This window comes from Medicago truncatula, chromosome 6 (genome assembly GCF_003473485.1).
Source record: "Medicago truncatula cultivar Jemalong A17 chromosome 6, MtrunA17r5.0-ANR, whole genome shotgun sequence".
In the NCBI taxonomy this organism is placed as follows: Eukaryota; Viridiplantae; Streptophyta; class Magnoliopsida; order Fabales; family Fabaceae; genus Medicago; species Medicago truncatula.
Window position 1 is genome coordinate 14,688,513 of NC_053047.1, and position 25,200 is coordinate 14,713,712.

The following is a 25,200-nucleotide window of genomic DNA, read 5'->3' on the forward strand; positions in this document are numbered from 1 at the left end:
AAATTTCTAAAAAATATTTCCCCATCATTTTAATTTTTCCTCTAAGTATTAGAATTTATGTGCTTATTTTTGCATTTATTTCCTTTACTTTGTTCTTTAATTTTTGCTCATTAAAATTTCATATATGTTCTTGATGCATTTTTACATATTTTGATTGATAAATTCTCATGTTTTTACCCCTTTTTATTGCATATTCATTTGGTGCATTTTTTATCATTCCCATTATATTTTTCCTTGTTTCACTAACATTTTGTTCCTTATGTGACTTCACCCATAGCATTTCACTATCTCCTCCACTTTCTTTAGCTTAGCATTTATTTTTGCAAATTTTAATTCATTTGGTGATGTAATTTGTTATCATTGGTTTGTAGCTTGGCAAAGGGGCCATAGAATGTATTTAGGGAATTTTTGTAATATGGACTATGGACACTATGACGCACCGGCACGCACACACTCACCCTAGATGTATGCCTAGGGTTGCATGTGTAGATGTATGGCTAGGATTGCATGATTAGATGAATGCTTAGGTTTAAACACTTAGAGAAAATCCAATTTTTTCCAAAAAATATGCAAACAAATTCACTTCAAATATTTTTCATAAAAAATGGAGTCAAAACTCCAATAATTTTTCCCCTTTTATTTTCTTAATCAAATTCTCAAATAAACCTAATCATTAAGGCTTTTTTGCAAAATCACTAAACAAACCCTCACTTTTTCATACTCTAATGCTCATGAAGCCTCTCAATCCCCCTCTTCAAAACCATTTTCAAAACTTAAAATCAAACAATTAAAACAAAAAAAACAACAAGTTTTTTAGCAAGAACTACGCCGGTTTTGATCCCGTAAAACGGTACGTAGGCAATGAGTCAAAACTCATCCAAGCCGAAATAAAAATCAAATTCTACTTCTTCTCACCCCCATTCTTAACTAATCACACTTTCTTTTTTACAAATAAGCAATAAAACTAAAGCGTAGAAATAAACTTAGGAGAGCGGTTCTTATGGAATACCATAATCGCTCCGGGTGCCTAACACCTTCCCGTAGCGAAAACGACCCCCGAATCCGGAAACTCAAGGGTTTTTCTCCTTTTACCCTTCCCAAGAAAAAAGAGGGATATCAACGGTCAAAAGGTTCAAGTCCAATTAATGGCTTGGCACCCAAAAACCATGATAACACATATTCATCGCATTGTATACATCATCACTTAGCACATAATAATCAAATCATACCATCATAGATCATCACATCATAAATATTATCTTTAACACACAAACATAATCATCATCTCATAATATCATAAACAACATAATATAATCATCATCTCATAATAACTTAAGCTACACAACATAATCTTCATCTCATAATAATATCATAAACAACACAACATAATCTTCACCTCTTAACAATATAAACAACACATCACATCATCTTATCACAACATGGACAACAACGATTAATAAATATTAATACTCCACATAATTCTATATTAATAACTCATTGACAAATGACAACTTATCGACGACGACAATGCGACTTCAACTCGACTATGCAACTTGGACCTCTTATATGCATGTGGTACTATTCTAGGGCATCAAGCTGTAACGCCCTCTTTGGTGAGTAGTACACACAAAAGGACAAATTTTTTATTTCATTCCTTATTTGGAGTACACAGAAAGATACAACAATTTTACAATGTCCATCTTTTCTTCATTTGTGTGTATTGGTATCTTTATATGCGACGTTACTGATAGATATTTTTAGCAAGTGTACTAAATACTATCGAAGTAGTAAAAATATCGTTCCCACGAGGACTGTGTTAATCTCAATTTAGCAATAAGGTAAATATTTAGGATGTGTAAATTTCTTTTAGTTGCCCTAGGCAGTAGTTTTGGTTTGCATAAAATTAAATAAACAGAATATAAAGATAGAGTTGGAAAGAGAGAGATGAGATTAAGTCTTTCGAATCATCTAAGTTCCCCTAATTGGTATACTGCACCTATTCTTATGAATGATTTTCTAGTTCCACGATAGTTAACAAAATAGTCCTAATCAATCCCTTGAGTTAGGACCCTCTTCTCAAACTACAGCCCCTAATTCCTTAGGTGGTCTAATAATCTTTAAAGGTTTAAGCTCGTTAACCTAATATCACTAACAAACGATTATCCATTCCTAGACTAACCCTGTTTATTATAAGAATTCAATTCTGTCTAAGTAGAAAGCTATAGTCAGTAGTCATTCATTCTCACTAAATCATGTTTATATTTGATCAGGATATAAAAAGCATTAAGAACAATTGATTTGAATAAAAACTAGATTATCATTCACAATAAATAGAGTTTCACAGCAACATGTTTCAATTGAGGTTACAAAGAATCATCTCAGACCTAACCAAAGAAAACTTAGCAACTCATGACAATAAAGATTAAGGAATATTAATAAAAGAAATTAAATTACAGATTTGGATCCTGAGAGTTTCTTGAATTTGATATGCCTAGTCCCTTTGTACATGCGTTAGTCTTCTACCTCTTTTCCTCGTCTCGGGATCCGTTCCTCACTTGTCTTCCAAAACGTGATTTGATGCACGTTGTCGTGTGCTTGCCGAAACAGTGATCCAAAGATGTCCTTTCCAAGTCTATGCAGCGCTATATATATGTATATTTTATGCCAAACCCTTCTTTCACGTTTCCTAATCTTTCTTTCTTTTCTTCTTGGACCAAACAAAACATAACTTGGCTAATAAGCCCAATTTATATATCAATTCCAGCACCCCCATGTTGCTACCGTGGCCACATATTTCTTGCTGCATTTTCTTTCCTTGTGCCACATGTTCCTAAAATCGTGTCACGAAATAGCCATCGTGACACGTTTTAACCAATGGCGAATGAACCTCATCATGCGTTCCAAATCGTGACACGTTTTCAACAATCGTGACACGATTTTGCTTTCTTCAAAAATCTTCTATTTTTCTTGTTTTCTTTGTTGTTTAAGCTTGCATGTGAACTCAAAATATCATGAAAATAACACTAAAAATAGTGAATGACTGACTGTCATCAGTTACAAATCACAATTCCCATTGTAACATTTTTTACGGTTCATCTTCTTTTTATTCTCTACTGTCAAAACAACATTGGCAAAATGTAAATAGTCTCCTTCTTTGTTTTTACGCTTTGTTTCACAATGAATTTTCTCACTGAACTATTTAATGAGAACTTTTTCATTCTTTATTTTTCTTGTTAAAGTTATTAACTTTTAACTATTTTTCTCATTGTTTATTATCTTTCATTGATTCATGTTTAATGAGAACTCTTTCATTCTTTATTTTTCTTGTTAAAGTTATTAACTTTTATTTATTTTTCTCATTGTTTATTATCTTTCCTTGATTCACCATGAAAATGTTTTAATGAGAAATCTTTATTAACTTTATTTTTCTTTTATTCTATTTTTCTTTAAGAACACATTCACCATATTTCTCATTGGACTGTTTTTCTCATTCTTTATTATCTTTTATTCTATTTTTCTTTAGGAACATTGGAAAAGCGTTGACCCATGTTCTGAAACCTTTGAAGACCACCACAAAACGTTTGTACAATAGCTGGAAAGTAGGAGAGAAACTCCCTGAGAGTTTTGATTCGGGAAATGACGAAAGCAAAATCTTGCCTCTCGTTCGAAATCAAGGCCGATGCGTTATATTCAAATTCATTGCTTTGTTTCGTCATTAAATAATATTTATAATTATACTCTGTTTAATGATGGTTGAAAACGTGTTTCAGCTTCATGCTGGGCGTTTGCAACACTCTGTTTTCCCAACTTAAAAATTTTATTAAAATAATCAGAGTAATCATCACAAACGGAATGTCACACTTCATAAAAATCATAAATGGAATAATTAACTAATTTTCCTTCAAAGTTCAATCAACATAATATTCAAAAGCTTCGCATCGGAATTTATTTCAACATCTAAAATAGTCTTGGCACGAAGGCCTCATCAAAAGATCTCATTAAAATCCAATTAACAACATAATCTTGTAAATTCATAAACAATACGTAAGGAATAGAAAAACATGCAACAAAGTTCCCATCCTGTTAAGTATCAGAGCACCTAAAGACACACGTGAGAGATAGTCCACTCACGACAACAAATATCTAGAGGTGCAAACTAGTTTTTTCATGTATTCTTAATTGAATTTTTTCTTGTAATTTCATTGTTTTTCTATTTTTTAGTTTTTTTTTTTGTGTTTTCTTGTTTTCATTATATTTTTTTACCAAATTAATATTTTCTAATCGTTTCTTTATTTTTCTAATATTTTTTGGTTCTTTATTTTAAAATAGGGGGTAAAATTCTGAAAAACGTAAAATAGAGGGGGTAAAATTCCCCATTCAATCAAAATAGAGGGGGTAAAATTCGGAGTTTTAAAATAGGGGGGGTGGGGGGGAGGGAGGGGGGGGGGGGGTAAAATTGCAATTAAGCCTAGATTCTTTTATATGTTTGTGTTGTGGATTTACCAAAATGTTCGATTCCTTTCTTGCGCAAGCTTCAACCTTTGCTCTTGTAATTTGGTGGATCCCACTTGTCTAAACATAGAGGGAATTATCATATATACCATTGATCAATAAGAGTGTGCCACGTGGCACACCTTTTTTTAAAAGCCAAAATAAAAGAAAAAAAACTCATGAGAGAGGAAGAAAAGTCAAGCTCCAATACATGGCATTGGGGTGGGGTAGGGACGGGTTTTACATCCTCATTCCCATACCCGATTCTCATATACTTACATGTTACCCTACTCATATCGAACATGGATGAGAAATTGAATCTCATCCCCGTCCCCGACGGGTTCGGGTATCCCTGCCTCATCCCCGTCTCTGCATTGAATAATTTTTTTAATAAAAAATATAAGTTTTTTGCAGCCGCTAGGGAAATATTGTAATACATTATCTAGCAATATGTTGACTTTAACATTTATTAGACCGAATGATTTAATCGCTCCTTTAAATATCAATGATAGTTTTTATAACACATCAAATTTCAAACAAAATAACATGACATATCAACATAAAGTTATTATTTGCATTTGGGACGAATTTGGGTATGGGTTCATGGTGGGTACCTATATTTCCGTTACACGTCCCATACCCGTGTTTGAAATCAGAGAAAACTCAAACCCATACCCAAACCCAGTCAAAACGAGGAAAATCTGTCAAAATGGGTTTGATTCGAGTGGGTAACCACGAGTATGGATTTTGTTAGCATGCCTAAACTCGAAACCCTTTTCCTCCTATTCTTCTTCTTCTTCCTCCCTTCCTCTTTAAAACAAAACCCACCCACCATCATCATTAGCTTCTTGTCCATCGGCGCCTCCACCGCTGCCGACCTGCCACACCCTTTTCTTCTTCTTTCTTTCTCTTCAAAACAAAACCCATCCGCTGTCAATTTTCCACCAACTGTCGGTAACTTCAGATTTGTTCTGAATTTTGTTTAGAATTCATTGATTTTTAGCATGGCTATTGTTTTTGTGTGGTCATCTACTTGTGTTTTAAATTTAATGTTTAAGTGTTATTTTGTTCAGGTTGGTTATTGGGTGATTTGGAATTGGATTTAATGGAGATAATGTGAGAACTCAATTTGGCTGAAGATCTATCACTGGACATAAATTTGACAGCATAAAAGCTTAACACAAAGATAGATTTGAAGCTGATAGAAGACATAGTTGTAGTTCCATTGGAAAGTATGTTGTTTTATATAAGTTTGTAACTCTTTTTAGAACATAATGAATTGAGATTCTTTGTTTCATTACTATTGCTCTTGTCCATTTAATCGAACCATTATCAAAATACAAATTGAAGCAGAAACACAGTACTGTAATTGGGTTTTGTTTTGAAGAGGAAGGGAGGAAGAAGAAGAAGAGGAAAAGGGTGTGGAGCTTGACTTTTCTTCCTCTCTTGTGTTTTTTCTTATATTTTGTCTTTTTTTTTCTAAAAAAAAAAAAAGTGTGCCACGTGGCACACATTTATTGGTCAATGGTGTATATAACATAAATCTCTCTATCTTACACAAGTGAGATCCGTAATTTTGTAGGATCATGTGAATTTTAATCAAAATATTAAAAAATGTGTGTTAAAATCGCTAGCATTTCTCCAAATTAAATTTACTATTTTATTTTTACGTTGTTTTGAAAAGTCTTAGATAAACATAGAACGAAAGATAATGGTGCATGCAAATTGGTCTCTGTGCAAAAAAAAATTACTTCTAATTTTAGTCCATAAAACAAAAAAGTTTGTTTAATTATCCTTAAATTCTTAAATTTTTGAACAATTTTTTGTGACAAACTCGAAACACTATGAAAGGTTCATTTACTAAAATTTAGAATTTATTAACATGAAAAGAATTAAATATGAATTTTTCAAAACGACAAAAGTTAAAAGTAACAAAATTTGGACGTTGAAATCAAATTTTGCGACAATTTTTTGCAGAGGAACTTTTAGTAATGTTTTTAACATGTCTACCAAAAATTGTTAAAAAAACTCAAGAGTTTAAGCATAAATTAAATAAATTTGAATTGAGTAGGAACTAATACTGAGAGCAGAAAATTTTATTAGAGACTAAAAGAACTATTAAAATTAAGTAAGGACTAAACTTAAAAGCTTTCAATTTTATAGGGACCAAAAACATAATTAACCCTTTTTCTAATGCGTATGAGTTAAATGTTGGAAACATATTTTTGTAAACTATTATCAAAAGATAAATTTGTCATGTTTTTGCATATCACATCAAGGTTTCCAAAGTATCCTGAAGGAAATTCCCCAATTATCAAAAGATAGATTTGTTGTGTTTTCAATTAATATAGACCGCCGGTGGGGGCAAATACAACCTAAAGTTTTAGTGTGATACATGCTTTATAAAATTTCCTCATGCAATACCAACAACCCTAACTATCTTTATCATCATCTTTTCTTATTCAAAGTTTTGGCAGCAACCTCACACCGATTGTTCTAACAATCTCACTTATATGTAACTCAACATATATTCAATTATTCAACCAACTTGTGACTAACACTTGCCACCAACAAATAAGATGGTTTTGCATCAAAGTTAAATCCTTTGAAATATCTTATTCTCTAAGTCAATTAGAATTATTTATTCAATTCCGATCGTGCAAGAGGTATGGCCACCAGTGGTTAAAAGAATAGATGAGAAGAATTACTTGTCCATGGCCATAACAACCACATGTAAACAGCACTTTCAAAAGTAGCATGTTATTGAATTTAGGGTTAAATATGTTTTTGGTCCCTACATTTTACGCGATTTTGAGAATAGTCCCTACATTTCAATAAATGTTTTTAAAATCCCTACATTTTTTCTCCGTTAGCGTAAATAGTCCCTGTTGTCAAATTTCTAACGTGATGTCAATGTTGGCGGTTCAATCTCGCCGAAAAACGGCGGGGAACTTCACCACGATCTTTCTCCGCAGCGTCGTAGATGCGGATCGCCACTGTTTGTCACATTTCCAGTGAAATATGTTGGTTTAGAGGGGAAGATTTGGAGGCCGAAAGCGATGATGTTATCGTTGAAAGTTTTTGCCGTTGCGGGTATGGAAGGTGTTGTGGTGGAGATTTGGTGGGGTGGGGTTGAACTTGTCAGGATGGCTTGTGTTTCATCAACATGGCACTGATGGCAGGGACCAATTGCACTAACGAAGGAAAAATGTAGGGATTTTAAAAACATTTATTGAAATGTAGGGACTATTCTCAAAATTGCATAAAATATAGGGACCAAAAACATATTTAACCCTTGAATTTATACTCAATAGTACTATCTATATTTTTCGATAGAGTAATTAGTCTTCTCACTTTGGTGGGGAACATATTAGTTAGTTTCTAGAAGACATTATAACAAATTGGCTAGACTTTACTCGAGTTTGAATTTTCACTTCAACAATTTTACTCACCTCTAAAGAATAGGAGCTAGTTATATATATCAAACTTGATGCTATTGATTAACTTTATGCTTCGTATTAAATCCACAACAATAAAAGTTAATTGAAAATAATAGGAGCTAGTTAACTAGCGTAAGGTAGTGAATTGTACCCTGCTCGAAAGGTGTCTGTTTTATAATCATTACTAACAATGGCATCATAACAGTATAGTGTTTTCAAAGTTGCCTGCATAAAAAGTTATATATGAATGAGAGTAGATTAAATCCTCAATTTAGGCCCTTATGTATCATTTCTCTCCTACCTAGATACTATATTTCTATAGTATATGACGAGAAAAATCTATAAGGAGTTTTTACAGAAGGAAAATATATAAGATATCACTGATATCTTGTTAAGTATAAAACACTAAAGACTACTAATTATTATTATTATTATTATTATTATGTAGCCTAACTAGAATTTAATAAGTGGAGTGTCCAGGGTTCGAACCCTGATCCCTGCATATAGCAATGCATGTTCCTACCAACGGAGCTATGCTCACGGGAACTAATAAAGTGATTCTTATTAAATACATAGTAGTTATTCTTACTTAGGATGCAATCCACAATTTAATAAGCATCACTTTATTCTTACTAACTAGTAAGTTATTGATAATCATAGCTTATAAACTTGAGCAGGAAACCAGAAGCGACCAGTCTCAAGGAAAATATACAAAGGCATTTTTGAATGATTTTTAATCAAAGAAATCAAGGATCTATTGCTTTTCAAATAAGAATGATGGCGTCGAAAGAAAGAATCGTCACTAATAGTTCCACATGATCTACTCAAATTATGCTCCACTAATAGTCCTTTATATTTTGTTGTATGCTACTCCCATTCATGGTAAGCATTATTACCTACCAACCTGCTCCATTTTTGTTCGACATGTTTCTCTCACAAACAATCTGAAATTTTAACGCACTTGTTTTAATATGTTTTTTATGATGTTTTAACGTTTGCAATGTTACGATTAATGTTTCAACATCACGCGATAAGCAGAAATAAAAACAAGAAAATAAACAATAGGAAAGTAAAGAACACAATGAGTTTGTTGACCCAGTTCGGTGAGAAACACACCTACTTTGGGGGCTACCAAGCGAGGAAGGAAATCCACTAGTGTAGTCCTTATTCAATAGCTCTCAACAAACTTATCGTTTACAATATATGACCTAGGACCTACCCGTATAGACTTCCACTTATGAACTCCTAGATCTGAGATCCCATCTCACTATCCTAATGGTCAGTCACAACCCATGTGACCTATCAGACCTGAACACAAACACAAAGGTTGAAGTTACCTTCAAAAACAAACAACTAACACATTGTTTGACAACTTCGGTGTAATACACAAGAGTATCAATACTTACACACAGTCCTAAACAAGTATCACTAATGATAAAAAGAAAGAACACACAGTAAAGATTTTAAACTTGCATCAACATGATACAAGAGTAGAATACATAAAGACTCAAAACCCTAAAAATCTAAACTTTTTAATATGACGACTTGAATGATCAATTAGGTCTTGAAGTCTTCCTTATATACTGAAGCAGCTTGGGCTAAATACTTAGTTGGGCTTAAGCACGAAGCACAAATACTTTTCAATTGTTCCAGCAGCAATGTGTCTCACTTCATAATCAAACTCAGTTGAACACCTCAACATTGAATAATATACAACTCATAATTACAATGACATCACTGAAATACATAAAAGACATACAAATTTTACATGACAATTTATAATGAACTATATAAACCATATAAAACTTACCTAACCAACCAATTGTTGGTGTATGCAGATTCCCTAATAAGCCTTTTCTTGATGTTGGGAAGAACTCCATCCTCATATCTAGCAATTTTCTGACTATTTGTTTCCCACCTTTCCATCATATACACCCTTATGTCTTCACACATTTTTACCATTGGTTTTCCTCTTGGAATCACAATTATTGAATTAAAAGCCTCAGACATGTTATTTACTAAGGTATCACATTGTGGCCCATTAGTGAATTGGGACTTACTTCAATGCTTAGCAGGGATCAATTTCAAATATTCGAATGCAGGCTCACTGATTTTTTTAATCTCTTGCATAACATCATCAAAGGCATTTGAGTAAGTTGCCTTAGCAGCTCTCCACATTAACTCCTTCAATTTGTTGCATGGATACCTCTTCCAAAAGTTGCTATACAAATGTCTAACACAAAATCTCTGATCCACATCAGGCAATAATTCTTCAATTGAATACTAAAAAAATAAAAACATTACATGATAAACTTAATAAATTGATTGAAGTTAAGTAGTTACCTTTTGTTGATCACTTATAAAAGTTTATGTCTTACACAATCTGACCCCACCAAGATCCTTGACAAGAAGGTCCAAAAACCATGCCCAAGACTTTTTTGTTTCTCCTTCAACCACAACAAAGGCTATTGACATCATTTGATCATTTGGGTCTCTTCCAATTGCAGATAACGGTTGACCTCCATAATAACCCTTTAGGAAACATCCATCCAATCCAATAATTGACCTACACTTTAAGAAGTTATCTTTGCAAGCTTTAAAACAAATGTACATCCTCTGAAAGTGTGGACACATAACAGCTCCAGGTCTTTCCAATGCTTCTTCACTTCCGACAAATGGTTGAGTGCTAACTTTGACAGTTGAGAGGGGATTAAACCTTAACAACTCATGACAATAGTCATAAATTCTGGTATACTTCTCCCTGAATGACCCATCCACCATATCAATTGCAATCCCTCTTGCTCTGTATGCCTTGCTTGGACCAACATTGATTCCCCACTTAGTTTGTGCTCTGTCAATTATAGATTTCAACTTCAGATTTGGATTCTCTTTAACCCTGTTATGTAGCTTAGGCCCCAACCACTTAGAATTCATAAGCCTAATCTTATACTCCTTACTACAGTTATGTTTAGTTACCTTCCTCAATTGCCAAGTTTCTTCATCTGGGATCTTTGCACAATAAGCCTCCCACTCACAGCTTCCCTTGTTTCCCTTACAAATCATTCTAACCCTCCTTTTATCATTCTTCAAGAACTTTAATGGTCTTCCAGAATGAACAACATATGTTCTGTAGGCTTCCTTGAACTGTTCTCTAGACAGAAAAAAGGTTCCTATTTCCCATCTGTAATCATACATGTTTTCAGGTAGCTTGAAGGTTGAGAATTTTTTCTTAGGCAACTCATCCTCATCTTCACTGTCACAGCCACTATCTAGAACATTACTTTCATATTCCTCAGTGTCACTCAATCCTCTATGCTTGCCTGTTCTACTAGACTGACCATTGTCACCATTGTTAAGCAACTATTGTAAAACTTCATCATCAAACACCCCTTCAGTATCAACTTGTTTCTTCTTTGTTGGTCTTTCGCTCTTCCTCTTTGGCTTACTACCAGCTGCACCCTTTCCCTTTCCACTTGACCCAGCCTTGTCTTTTTCTTTAATCTGCCCTGCTTCAGTTGGTGGTTCAGTTTCTGTTGCAGCAGCCCCAACCCCACCTACAAACACATCTTCACCAAGATTAACCCCATCTTCAAACTAATGATGAGAAGATGCACTTACTTCAGAACCAAAGTTGTCTTCCTGACCTATCTCTTCCTCTGAATCTCCAAAGAGTACATCAAGTGCACTATCCTCCTTCTCAGCAGCTTCATAGTATGACCCATAAACATCTATTAAAAAGGGTGTATTGGATTATGATTTTAAAAGACAATTTTAATAAAAAAAGTCTTTAAGATTTTAAAAGACTGTGTGAGATTGTATTGATTCTGTGAGATTTTAAAAGACTTTTTATGTAAAAAACTTTATACACTCAAGATTTTAAAGGATTTATCACACTGACTTTTAATGATTTCAAAGGATTTTATGTGATTTTAAAATTTCAAAGGATTCAATGAATTTTAGGGGGAAAAGAACAAACTTACAAGTGTGGATGATAAAAATAATGAACAAATAAATTCTAGCGTTTGAATAAAGAAAAATAAAACCAACAAAAAATACTTTTAGTATTGATTTTCAAATTTTAAGAATTTTATAGATTTTATAAGATTTTAAGGGATTAAAAAACACTGTAACACATTATTCTCAATATGCATTTTTTATTTGTTAAAAATGTTATTCCCACAAAATTCAATTGTACATATTTAAAATTATGCCAGCACTTACAAATCTTTCAAAAACAAATATTGTGTCAGCCATTACAAATCGGTCGAGTTACACCGAGTGTTAACTCAGTCAAACTCGTTAAACCTTCCAATTTTACCAGAAATCGATTTTACCTCAGAGTTAACACGATTTTTGTACCTAAAAACGTAAACTCGGTAATCTCGGAGAGTTAACACTCGATTTGCGGAACATTGATTACGACATACTCTCTATCATAATATTCTCAATACAATTTTTTATTTTTTTATAAGATAGAGAGAGGGAGAGAGGGGGGATGAGAGATGAGAGAGAGAGAGAGAGACAGATAGAGAGAGAGAGAATGAAGAGATAGAGAAATGAAGAGAGAAAGGAGAGAATAGGGAGGGGGAGAGAGAGAGAGTAACTTTTAAAAGAAAAACAATCTCAAGAAATCCCATCTTTTCATGAAAGACTTTTTCTTGTTAAAATTACACTACAAAATCCCACAAAATCCATCAAAATCCAATTTATTAAACAATCCTTCGAAATTTAAATGATTTTGAATACCACAAGACTTTTTTTAAGTGATGAAAAGTCTTGATTGAATACCTCAAGACTTTTTAAAAATGACAAAGAGTCTTGATTGAATACCACAAGACTTTTTTTAAGTTGCAAAAAATCTTGATTGAATACCACAAGATTTTTTCATAATTAAAAAGTCTTTTAAAATCCCGTAGAATCCTAATCCAATACATCCCCCTTAGTCATCAAGCTCTGTCCTTAATTCACCCTCTAGTCCAGCATATCCAACAAGCCCATTCACTCCACCACTTGGCCTATTAAGATCTTGTTCAAAGCTAACATGAGTGGGACCCACATCAATTACTTCATTATCCTCAGTGGCCCCCTCAACATTTGTTTCCTCCCTCAAAGTGGTCCCACTTCATTAACGTCAGTGTCCACATCAGCAAATCCACTTCCCATATCTGGTCCCACAAAAGAACTTTCCATATCTGGTCCCACCTTGTCCACCTCAACTTCTTCCACCTCTTCCACATGTGCACCCCCCTCTTCCACATCAGCTGCACCATGAGGATCCACATGTCCTAAAGGGTACTGAATCAAAGGGTTTAAGTTGGGGGCATGTTCAGAAGCACATACACTATGTTCTACATATAAATGAACCCTTCCATGCATTTCAACTATTGCTTTCATCCTTCTACAACCCAGGTCATCCCTCAAACGAACCAGCTCATCCACCAGGTAAGGTTCATAGTACCAAATAGCATTAATCATGGTGTAACCTAAACGCTTTACAGTTGACAACACTGAGAAGTATGCCCAGTAGTCTTCTTCACACTCCAAAACAGTCTCAATGCCATTATAGTCAGCATGGTTAAACTCAACAAAACCACCCCCGTGGTGTAGTACAAGAACAAACCTCCCATCCTCAGCATACAATAAACAATGGTGTGTTGTGTTTAAATAACATAAACAATGAAGAATATGCATAAAACAACATTGAAAACCAGTTTTGTCTATTTTATGATTTATAGAAATTGGTACAACGAAGAAGATAGCGAAAAGGGTTTTACATCTTTAAAAAATTGATTTTTACTTTGTTTTTCAGAAATCAAACTAATCCTAAACCCAGAATACCAAAAAACGAAAACCCTAAAACCAGACACCCAAAACCAGATTTCGAAGAACCAGAAACCCTAATTTCAAAATGTTGAAGAAATCTTACCTCAACCCAAGCATCAATATCGAAATCGTCATCCTCTGTCATTGGAGTGTCCTTCGAGCTGGAATTGGTCGTCTTCTTCGTCAGATTGCTTAGATTCGCACTAGGGTTTTGACGTTTCTTCTTCTTTTGTTCTTCTCTCTAAGTTTCTTTTCCTCTTTCTAAAACTGAATGCTTCTCTCTCTACACTACACATAACACTTATATACGTGCCACGTGGGATTGTCCACATGTGCACTCGATAACGACAGATTATAATATTTGACAGAATGGACCAGTAGTCGCGACGGAGATGTACACGAGGGAGTAAGTGGAAAATTTTTATACTTATGGGACCAAATTGAAAACAGCAATTAAGTTATGGGACCAAACGTTTAATTAAACCTTTTTTTTTTAATCCTAATCAAACAGTTTGATCTAATGGTTGAAATTTATTCCTACCCTTCTCAATTACAAATCAAAGTTTATTGATAAACTACATAGAATTATATTCAGTAAAACTAACATTTTTTATAACAACAAAAATCTTAAGACTCTTTCAATGATGTAAAATTCAACTAACACGAGTAATATTTCATGTAAATATAAAATTCAACTTTAATTTAAGCTCATCAAACCGTGGATGCATCGCAGATTACATTATATTCATAAGACACAAACTTTCATTACACACTCAAACTTCAAACTTTCATTATTATTGAAAAAAATCCAACCTTGTACCCAGAAAAATAACAAAACACAAACTTTCAATTCAATTGCAACAAAAGAAGTCTCACACCTGACATGCATGCCTTCTTGTTTTCTTGAGTGCTTATAATTATTGAGCTCCGAAAAAAGGACTTAAACATTTTCTTTATTCAAGCATTTTTTGAGGTTCTCCACATTAGAAGCACCAAGTTTTCTTTATACAAACTAGAAACTCGAAATATATACAAAGCACACAAAGACATAAACATTGATGCTCAAATTGGAATTGGATCCACCAGGACGTCTTTAATGTATGTTTTCATGAGACCTTCAACATGAGTATAGTTATCTTTATCTGTGTAAAACACATCCATAAAACGCGAAAAATTGAGAGCGCGGGTTAGAAACTCGATTGGAACTTCGGTTGGCCTTAGACATTCTTTGTTTATATCTTTCCAAGCGATTGCAACTCTCTTTTGGCATTCTTGAATAGCAGCTTCCCTAGTCATACCATATTGTTTTATATAGCAATCCAACAATGAGCAAACATGTCCTCTTTTATGTTCAAACTGGACAATGAGAAATAATCCTTGTAAAAAATAGTATATTATGGAAGAAATAATTTGGATATAATTAAAATAAATACCTCACTGGACACAATTTCATCCATCACCCTACAGATAGTTGCAGCAGCATTAGCAATAATTGGCTCATTCGTTAACCAATTGAAGATGTTCTCTATGACTGTGTCTCCCATGCCAATGTAAGAAGTTAATATTAGCAAAGTGGAGCAACATGATATTGTTGATACGCTCATGTACTCTTCTGTTGTTGGTATATAGTTTTTGTTCAACCATCTGGCCTCAGTCATATAAGCTTGGACTGCCTTTTTAAACTATCATCATCATCATACAGTTGAATAATAATAAATAAATTTCATTTATGAACAAAGAGGAATTTAAACTTAGGAGTGGGAATAGGTCATGCCGAACCGGACATTGTTTAAATAGGTCAGACCTAGTTAAAAAAACTAAAGTCGATTAGCCTATTACACTTTCAAAGGCTTTACTTTAAGTCTGACATGACCTTTTTAAAGGCCCCGCTTGACCTATTAGTCAGTCAAAAAGCCTAATTTCTACTTAAAATTTTAAATATAACATTTGACCTATTTATAAAAAGGCTAGTAAATATTTATTTTTTAAAAGGCTAGTGGTCAATAAAATTTAATTTTGTAAAGCATGTATATCCAATAAAATTTTGTAGAGCTTGTGCATCTACTGTGTAGAGGCTAATACGCATGTATTTTGTAATGTAGTATATAAAATTAAAAATATATATGGGCTGATTTGATAGGCCTAGTAGGGTTTTCTATAAGTCTGCCCTATTTAAGTTAATGAGCTTTTTAAAAAGCTTGAGTCTAACCTATTTAACAAACGAGTTAGATCGAGCCGTGTTGTAAGTAGGTTGGGCCATAGACCCTTGATGGGCAGCCTGACCTATTCTTATCCCTAGTAGTAATACAAATTAAATTAAATTGCATGATCATTGATTACTATAAATTGAGTTTAAACAAACTTAAAAAAAAAAAGGTTAAATTGGCACTACTTTTGTGTTGATTATTAGTTTTCTCTATTATCAATTATATTTGCCTATAAAAAATAAAATAAAAACGTCAAATCAAGTATAGAAAAAGTACAAACTCATACTTCTTTTTCGTAGTAGTTGAGGATATACAACCTTCCTTGTTTAATCATTTCTTGCTCTATTTCCTTGTAAATATTCCAGAATGATTTATAAAGTAATTTCATGTAGTCTGGAAGATTATTCAAGGCGTCAATATCCCACCTGAAAATCAATTTCGTTACAACCACTTCCATTTTTTCTTAAAAAACAAATAGACAGAAAAAATAAATGTGATGGAATTATAGGCATCTATAAATATGTCAAAAAACCTTTCAATTGCTTCGGTAAAAAGCTCCAGTTCATCAATGGTTCCATATGAATCATATGTATCATCAATGAATGATAATATGGCGTTTACTTTCGACAACATTTTCCTTGCTTGAGGATATTGGGGCTCAAAATATACGATTAAACTCCAAAACGAACATTCCACAATCCTGTCTCGTGCATAAGGTAATTTGCTAGAGAAGTCCAATTCCTTCCACCATCTTTAAAGATAAAAAATAATTTTGTTATTTCAAGGGTTACTCTTTGAGATATCATTTTAATATGGTTTTGTTTCAAAAGATCGGAGTGTTTGATTAAAATACTTACTTGCAAATGTTACCAAATTCTTTTTGATGTAGGCTTTGGAGCAAATTAAAATCTAATTTCGAGAAAGTGAGTAGAATTTCATTATGGGATGGATCTTGCTCGTAGATAGAAATGTAATGTCGTGCCTCTAGCCTAGGCAAATTCTTGTGTATAGGATGCTTTGAAGCATATTTGACCTGTTCTGCAAGAGAATGGTTTAATTGAGTAGCAATGGACTCCAGGTGAGTGGAAGTAAACCCCAATGCCTCTTCCAAAATGTCTTCTTCATGAACGATCATATGTGAAGCTTCATACAAGCTTAGCATCCCTTCAACGTCCGTGATAAGTGTTTCGTTAAAGTTTCCTTGCTTATCCTTGAACTTGGTGAACACATCTAGGAGTTTACATAAAAAAACAACCATATTAGACTCACACTAAAATCGACTACTCTCCAACTACAAGAAAATCATTGCATTTCCCTCACACAAAAAATTACTATTCTCTCTAGTGTCAAATATAAGCAAAGATTTATTGAGTAATTCATTTATCTAACCACAATTTATTTTCTGACGCTAAGTGTTTGAGACAAAAATAAAAATTGAGCTGTTACCATAATTTTGGCTTTTAATAGCACAATTTTAATAGCTTTTCTCCATAAAAGCTATTGTAAAGACATCCCACTGACCTGTTATAGCGATTTAACACAGGAGCTATTATAAACTAGTTATAAATTAGATAATATAGCACTTTTATAAAAGCGGTATTATTTACGTTCACAAAGATGGCGATTTTAAACAAACGCTATTATTTTTACTAGTCATGCATACTTTTTCTGGACCAAGTGTTTTATACATTTCTCCTCATTAAATAGAGTTAAGGGAGTTCCTAACAATTGACTAAAGTGAAATCAACAAATGTAAATAAGTATGAGTTATATGCATTTATACTCGGTGAAACGTAAAATCCTTGTTGCCTCAACACCCTAAACAGCACAGCAAGAGCGCAAAGGTTGTCTTCAAGAATTACTTCTCCATTTTCAACACAGCTCTTGTGAACTTGTTGCAAAACATCATCAATTTCTTTTTCAAAGTGATAACTCACACCCAAACGACATATTGAATCAACCAGTTTAACTTTCGCGAAAGGCTCATCTGTTTTTGCGACAAGCATATTTCTCACTTCACTTTTAAGTGTATCAATTTCTGCTACAATGTTTTGATCAAGATCCTGCATGTTTTTGAAAATAAATTTTTCAATTAATAAGAGAATTTAGCTGATTATAAACTATGAGGTTAATAGTTGTTCGAATGGATGAACTGTATAAATGAATAAAAACTAAAAAGGCAATTAATGTCATTACATATGTACCATAGACTCCGAAGCATATTGAATAAAATATTCCCCCCAAATATTAGGGTGATAATCTGCCAGATTTCTTTGCTTGATTTCAGGATTGGAGTTAGTTAGAGTAGACATCCCTAATGAAATGAATGGATAGTTTAACTTCTTAATAGCTCTACTTCTTCAACTCTAAGGTTTTGGGACGGGAAATAAGTTGTCTTACTACATAGATATTTATATGAAATTAACTTTTTTAAAATAAAATAAAAATAAAAGTATTATAAAATCTTTATAAATGGTCATTATCTACACCTTGTGTACAGAAAACGGTTACGATGGACGATCGTTAGACCGTGGAGGATGGATGAGAAGCAACAGCGGCGGTATGTACTCCGGTACGGTGGCAATGAGTCTTTGCGGTCGAACGAAATGTGCTTGTAGGTTAGCACTCCAACGCTGAAGTCAGTAATGGAACTAAGACATAGTGTGTAGAAAGTGTTTTGAAAAGTGAATCATATCGTGAGGGGTGAAGCTAAGTCACCCTTATATAGGCACGCACAAAGATAACCGTTTCCGGGTTTATGGCGTGTGATTAGGGAGCGGTTAGAGGACACGTGTAAGGTGATCCCCACGTGCAAGGCATGTTTGGATGTGATGCAGTGCCCTAAAGTTGGCGTGTTCCTCTAGATGTGGAGTCTTAAGGCGGTGCAATTTTAGGCCACGTTTCATACTGGGATTGGTCTTCTGACCGATCCATAGTATATATGTATGACTTAGTTAGTATTGTCCACGTTGCTGATTTTAATTTGTCCACATTAGCATGGGTAACTTACCCACACGTTTATAAAGGGTAATAGCAAACCGATTTTAAGGGATTATTTGAGTGTATTGAATACTTAATGTTAATTTGACATTTACCAATTACATTACGGTCCCAATTGGATTCATATAGTATAATTAAAGGTTGTAAAGAAATTGAGATAAGACTCTTTGTACGCTTATCCTTTTGTAGATTACGCCTGGTTTGGATTCATCTATAATTAAAGGTTGTAAAGAAATTGAGATAAGACTTTTTGTACACTTATGTTTTTGTTGATTATGCATAGGTTGCCTGACCGATATGGACCTGCTTGGGCCATGGTTCTCCCCATCCCCAGTTTGTGCATTTAACACGTTTTGATAGAAAAAACAAACTTTTTTTTTGACAAAGAAATAATAAACTTATGGACCACTTTCTAGATTATGGAAATTTGGTGTTATTAGTTAATCAAGCTATAGTTTAGAATAAGTGTTAGTTAGTTAACAACTAATCAGTTAGTTAGTTTTTTATGAGATAACTTGAGTAACAATTTTTATTTTACAATTCATAGATTTCTCTTATCAAGCTTACGCAAACACAGATGAATGGCAGTAATTGTCTCCCTAGTTCCCTTCCAATTCTTTTTGGGGAGAATTGGGAAAGATGCCACAAACAGCTTTTTCTATTTATTTTCAAGATACTTTTGAAGTAGTCACCAATAGCGTTCCGGCTTTTATAAAGAAGCTGTTATCATGAATCACAATTCCGGTGATGGGAAGGCCGACGCAATGACGTGTGGGACGGGTGAGAAGACGAAGAGGAAGACTTAAACAAAAACAACGGTGACGAATGGGGGTTAATGGTGAATGATGTGATAGAGAAGAATACGAGCTTGTTATCATGAATTACTCCTCCCTCCGAAGCAACTCCATCACCTTAACCCCATTGTCCAAAAACTATCTTTTCCATAAACCTTCAAACTTGTATAACGGAGAACGGAGATCGATGCGGTCGCACACGGAAAAGCTGCAGTGAAGTTGAAATCCACGATTGAAGGGAATTATTAGAGTGTGTAAGCTTTGGCAAGTGCACCAAACTAGTAAGTAATATCGTCTTTACAGGGATTGTCATTTCAACTCGACAATTAGAGTTATTTATTAAAACAGAAAAAATCAATAAAATAAGTAAAAACGACTAAATTGGTGGAGTTTGAAGGTAAGAAAAACACAAATGGGGTAAGGTGGGGAGGTGGGTTGAATTTGTTTGGCTTTCTTTAAATCTGAGTGTTATCAAACAACGGAAATATGCTTAATCTCAACTAACTAAGACTGCTGGTGTTCAATCACAACAAATTAAGATTTTGGTGCTCAAGGTTTCACCAAGAGACTTATACACTCTGATGACAGTCCGTCATATCATATTTTTAGAGTCATTTTAATTAAGCTTTTGGTCTTATTTTATTAGTTTAATATTTAATTTAGAGTCATTTTAAATAAATTATCATTTTTAGTTTATTGAGTCAAGTAATGTATTATTATACTTTTATTGGTCAATAAGTGTCTCAAATCAAAGAGAGAAAATGAAGTGGACAAATGGAACAAATGCAAATAAAAGAATGATTGTTAACAAAGGGTGTAAATAGCACGTGAAAGAAAATTAGGAAAGAAAGTGGATTTTGGCTTTGGTGTGATGTGAGTGATGGGTCAATGGCTTTATGTGACCCGAGAATTACAAAAGAAGTGAAGTCTAGCACTCCCTATGATATATATATGACGGCAACACATAAAAAGGGGCATTACACAACAGCCATGGAGCGGCACATCACTGTTTGGGGAGGGAGCAATATCACATTTTTGGAGAGATGACATTTCTAGAGAGAAACACAAAGCAAGGTGTTAGGAGTAGATTCAACCCAAGATTTGTTGAGACATCATAGATCTAGGCAGTGAATCTTCATCTTTTCTTCATCTTTTGCAAAACTATCATAGACATATGTAGCTATATATACCCTTGTGGGTTTTGAGGTATTCAAACAAGCTATTATGTAATTTCTTGATTTTTTAATATATGGTTCTAGCTTATTTATTCAATATTGTTGTTATTCTTGTGTTTAATGTTTTATTGAGATTCAAAATGATATGGACACATACTTTTGAATCTAGAAATAGAATAGCAATCTATCTTAAGTTATCACTCTAGACATGGATGTTAATATTTGATAATCACTTTTAATCTAGGACTTAATGCTTTTGGGTAATTTAATCGGTTGGGAAATCGTCGATTAAACTATCCAATCGACTTTGTGATCGTTTAAATGTTTGGGAAATCGATGTTTAAACGATCCCTTAGAAATAACGATATCATTTGGACACGAATGATATTGTCGAGTGATTGTGATAATATCGTTTAAAAAGCTAGAATCTGTTAATTGATAGAGAGATTGCAGCTGTTACGCTTGGTTGATATCTCTAACCCGAAGCGAAATGGTCATATCTCTTCTCTATTTATTTTATGTCAAATAGTTTATATAGTTTACACAAACACACATTTTAAATCCATACACTTAGAACAATATTGATTGTTGAATGACTTGAATATCGCGCTAGTCCCTGTGGAGACGATATACACAAAAATACTTACTTTTGATTGATAGAAAAATACTACATCACACTCAAGCTTAACAAGCAAGAGACTTATGTTTGTTTACACGAAATATCAACAAACTTGTTCCTACACCAGATTTAATAATTTATGGTGTAGACAGAACAATATGAACAAACTCTTTTAAACTCCTAGGATTTCTAACATACAACAAGCAAAACAAAAATCCTAAGAGTTTATGCGCTATTTGATTTGATAGAGTAATGATACAGTTAAAAAAGCAGAGTATTGTTTATATTCTTCATGGTTTTCATCTCCTTATATAGGCAGGGATTTGAGAGATGTTGGAGAAGAGTGGCATTGTATAAAGAGTCGTTGAGAAGCTTCAAATCAAGGATGATGAACCATTGCTAGATATGGATAATTGTGTTGGATAGTCATTCGAAAATCCTTTGTGAAACATGAAATATCCATTCATTCGTCTTGCTTATGAAGTCCTTTGTCTGTTTTCACACGTGCTTAGAAGGAGACAAAACTATGCTTTGATCCTTTGATGTAGACAACTACAGAAGACGACAAAGCTGACATGGAGTCTAGGTCCCTCAAGTGCTTCTGGAGTCTGAAGGTCTTCCAAGTCTAATGGGGTCTTCTGTGTCCTGGTAGTACTTCTGAGTCTGATGATTTCCACAGAGTATGATGATCTTCTTCAGATTTTGGAGAGGCGTCCTTTTCTTATGTTCCAATGTGTTTACTTCTAGTTTACCTTTCTTTAAATCTTCTACCAAAGTCTTTGAGTTTCTCTTGTGCTTATGCTTTCATACTTGTTCAATACTTGAAGGATACATTCTATGATGCTGCACACTTGAACAAATATCTGTATATCTAACTATTCTGCAATACTTTGTTATCATCAAAATCTTAGAGGAATTGTACATGACCCTTCTTGTTCCAACAGAGTTTGCAAGTTTAATTTGATTGCACAAGTGATATTGTAACCTAGTTTGAATGTAGAATTTTAGCGGCGATTAAGATTCATTGGAAACACTCTATCTCCTTATTGGATTAAAGGTAAATAATAGTTCAATTATGAGTCAATGGTTCTATTTAAGTGATGAGTCTGTGGGATAATTATATCCCTTCAACTGTTGAGTTTCACCTGGTGATCACAATAAGATTATACGCTCTCTATGGGTGTTTAGTAGTCAATCCTACAAGATCAGACATGCTTACGTAAATTTATTAAAGCAGAGTTTTACTCTCTTAGAGGTAATTAAACATAGAAGATTTGAGATTTCTAAATTGTCAACTAAAGGCTCTAACTTCGTTTATGAATCTTATATGTTTATTAGATACCCTCTCTTACGTTAGTAGTTCTACATACAGATAGCCCTATCCCGTTTACCTTGCCAATGGAAAAGAATAAAATTTAACATGCAATGTTAGAAAATTATGATCCAAAGCATCTTCTGAAGCCTCATTTATTCTATGTTCGAGTATATTCCCTAGGCATGTCACACTCCTCAGGGATTCTACAAGAATCAAGATATTTGCATATATAAATTAAATATATTTCATAAAAGAATTTAATAAAAGACTTGAATTAAAAAGAACCAACTAAAAAAAAGAGGTTCTTTTTAGAATCCTACCCAATTAGGTTTAGTTATCCATGGTTATTGCTGACAAATTACAAAATAAATAAAACATACCATAGAGACTAAGGTTTAGAAGATAGTCTTTTCTTGATGCTCCTAGAGCTTGCCTTCCTCTTAAACCTCTTTGTTCTAAATGAATAATTCTGAATGAGAGGAGTTATACCTATAGGCTGAACTACCAACGGATTTGGACTGAAAAACTTTTTCCCCCAAACCCTCAACTTAAAACAGAAAAAAATTGTTTTCCTTTAGGTGCATACGCACGCGGGCCACGCATGGAGGCATGCGCCTCGCTTGCGGTGCTCAAAATTGTGCATTGTTGTGCACACCTTGGGTGCACATGATTATGTCTGGGGTGCACAACACCTTTTCCCAACGCGTTTTTGCCATTTTCTTCATTTTTTTTAGTTTTTTCTTCCTTGAAACTTGTCTTGGAACTTGAAATAGAATTTATCCAATCTGTAATATCTTCAAAGGCCTCTTGAATCTTCATTCATTGTCTTTTCAATTCTTCATGATAACTGCTGATTTTGCAGTGGATTACATCAAAAACTCCTAATAACTGCTTGGTTATGGGAAAACTAGAATTACAAGACTCGATAAGAAAACATTACAAAATATCCCATAAATCATAGGCTATTGTTCTAAATCTCCTCTTCATTGGGCTAAATCATAACTAAATTGACTGAAAAATATATGGAAAATAACGTAAGTTGACTTGTCATCACAATCCAAACTTAAATTGTTGTTTGTCCTCAATTAACAAAAGAAAGGTCTTTTCAAGGTGATTGTCATAGAATCCACCTAAGCAGTCGAGTTTTGAATCCCCTTTGGTTAGCAAATATTTCAAAGTTGCATGTTATGTGAAAAAAATTACCTTTAAACTTACTAAGTATGAACGAAACTTTTGTAATCCAAATATTACCGCTAGTATTTCTTTTCTTTTTTGTGTGCATAATTTACCTGATTTTAATTCAAGACCTTGCTAGCATAACAAATTGCATGAAATAAATTGGTTCTTTCTTTTTTGTTAAACTGTTTCTATTGCGTAATCACGAGCATCGAAACATCATTTCAACTGGTAAACTCCAATAGAGTGTTGATAACTGGCAAATTTGTAGGTTATCACTTGTCCCACATATTGAATGAGAAATGATTGAATGCATGGCATAAAGCAGCTAATTAATGACTATTTAAGATTTTATGATTTTAATTAGTTTTTAGTGTAGTTTAATCATTTTGAACTAATAATGCTTGTGTTTGAATGTTTGATGAAACAGGGTGAACAATAACACTAGAGATCTCGGGAGCTAAAACTTCAAATTGAAGATGCATTGCTAAAGAGATAAGAAGATGTAGCATACCATATTTCCAGCTGGGTTGTACTATTGGATGAACTCATTGAGCCCTTCTTGTCATTGCTTAATGAGTAAGTTTTATGGGTTGGCATCAATGATTGGCAGTACAAGGAATCAAGTACTATGTCTTACGCTGGTAGGAATAGGACAAGTCATAGGACAAATGACTAAAGGGTACAAATTGTAGTGGTTGACCTTGTATTATAAAAGGACAACCACGTGGTAGCACTAGGGGTCCGAAATTTGACATTTGTGAATTAAGCGGCCAAGTCAAGCTAGGGTTAAGAAGCACTAGAGTTCTCACTCCATCTCATTTTCTCCATAGATGAAGATGAGAGCTAGTTCTTAATGATTTATAGTTAAGATTATTTAAGTGATGCTTCAAGCTCACCTCATTTTTGCTAGGATTATAATATTCTAGTAACTCTATTTTATCTATCAATTTAGTTTTCCATGTTTTCATTTATGTTGCATTTCATCTCCATTTTCGTGGTTAAGCTCGTCATGACATAAACCCCTTCTCTGGTTTAGACATGATGAGGTTATGATATTCTTTGCTTAAGATTTATAAAGTTATAGCTTCGCGTTTTTTCAAACAAACTGTTTAAACGAAAAATCTTTAAAAGTCAAACTTGATCACTTTTACTTTAAA

At 33.7% G+C, this 25,200-nt stretch overlaps 1 protein-coding gene and 1 long non-coding RNA gene across 5 annotated transcripts; one reads left to right on the top strand and one right to left on the bottom strand.

Annotated features, from left to right (window-relative positions):
• The first annotated feature begins 5,224 nt into the window (after positions 1 to 5,224).
• LOC112422887 (uncharacterized) lies at positions 5,225 to 5,791 on the top strand. Of its 2 annotated transcripts, none has more exons than XR_003013313.2 (2): positions 5,225 to 5,445; positions 5,565 to 5,791. It is a non-coding gene; the product is annotated as an uncharacterized lncRNA (long non-coding RNA). The 2 variants fall into 2 exon arrangements; XR_005642161.1 differs by having other exon boundaries at positions 5,225 to 5,441.
• An 8,792-nt stretch (positions 5,792 to 14,583) lies between these two features.
• On the bottom strand, positions 14,584 to 18,346 carry LOC25496253 (probable terpene synthase 2). 3 transcript variants are annotated; one of them, XM_039834942.1, is made up of 7 exons: positions 18,166 to 18,346; positions 17,745 to 18,024; positions 16,819 to 17,191; positions 16,494 to 16,712; positions 16,248 to 16,386; positions 15,188 to 15,427; positions 14,584 to 15,110 (listed from the first exon to the last, which is right to left on the bottom strand). In XM_039834942.1, exons 1-7 carry the CDS (start codon positions 18,271 to 18,273, stop codon positions 14,817 to 14,819), a joined length of 1,653 nt encoding a protein of 550 aa, XP_039690876.1. In that variant the 5' UTR covers positions 18,274 to 18,346; the 3' UTR covers positions 14,584 to 14,816. The 3 variants fall into 3 exon arrangements, with proteins under 3 accessions (XP_039690876.1, XP_013451981.2, XP_039690877.1); XM_013596527.3 differs by having other exon boundaries at positions 15,188 to 15,436; XM_039834943.1 differs by having other exon boundaries at positions 15,188 to 15,436; positions 18,158 to 18,293.
• Positions 18,347 to 25,200: the final 6,854 nt, after the last annotated feature.

Bases quoted from the DNA above. Each gene is read 5' to 3' on its own strand.
- LOC25496253 (XM_013596527.3), bottom strand. From the start codon at position 18,273: ATGTCTACTCTAACTAACTCCAATCCTGAAATCAAGCAAAGAAATCTG. The intron at 16,713-16,818 runs GTAAGTATTTTA...TTATCTTTAAAG, and splicing joins GAATTTGGTAACATTTGCAA to ATGGTGGAAGGAATTGGACT. The intron at 15,437-16,247 runs GTATGAGTTTGT...TGATGATGATAG, and splicing joins TCAACTACTACGAAAAAGAA to TTTAAAAAGGCAGTCCAAGC.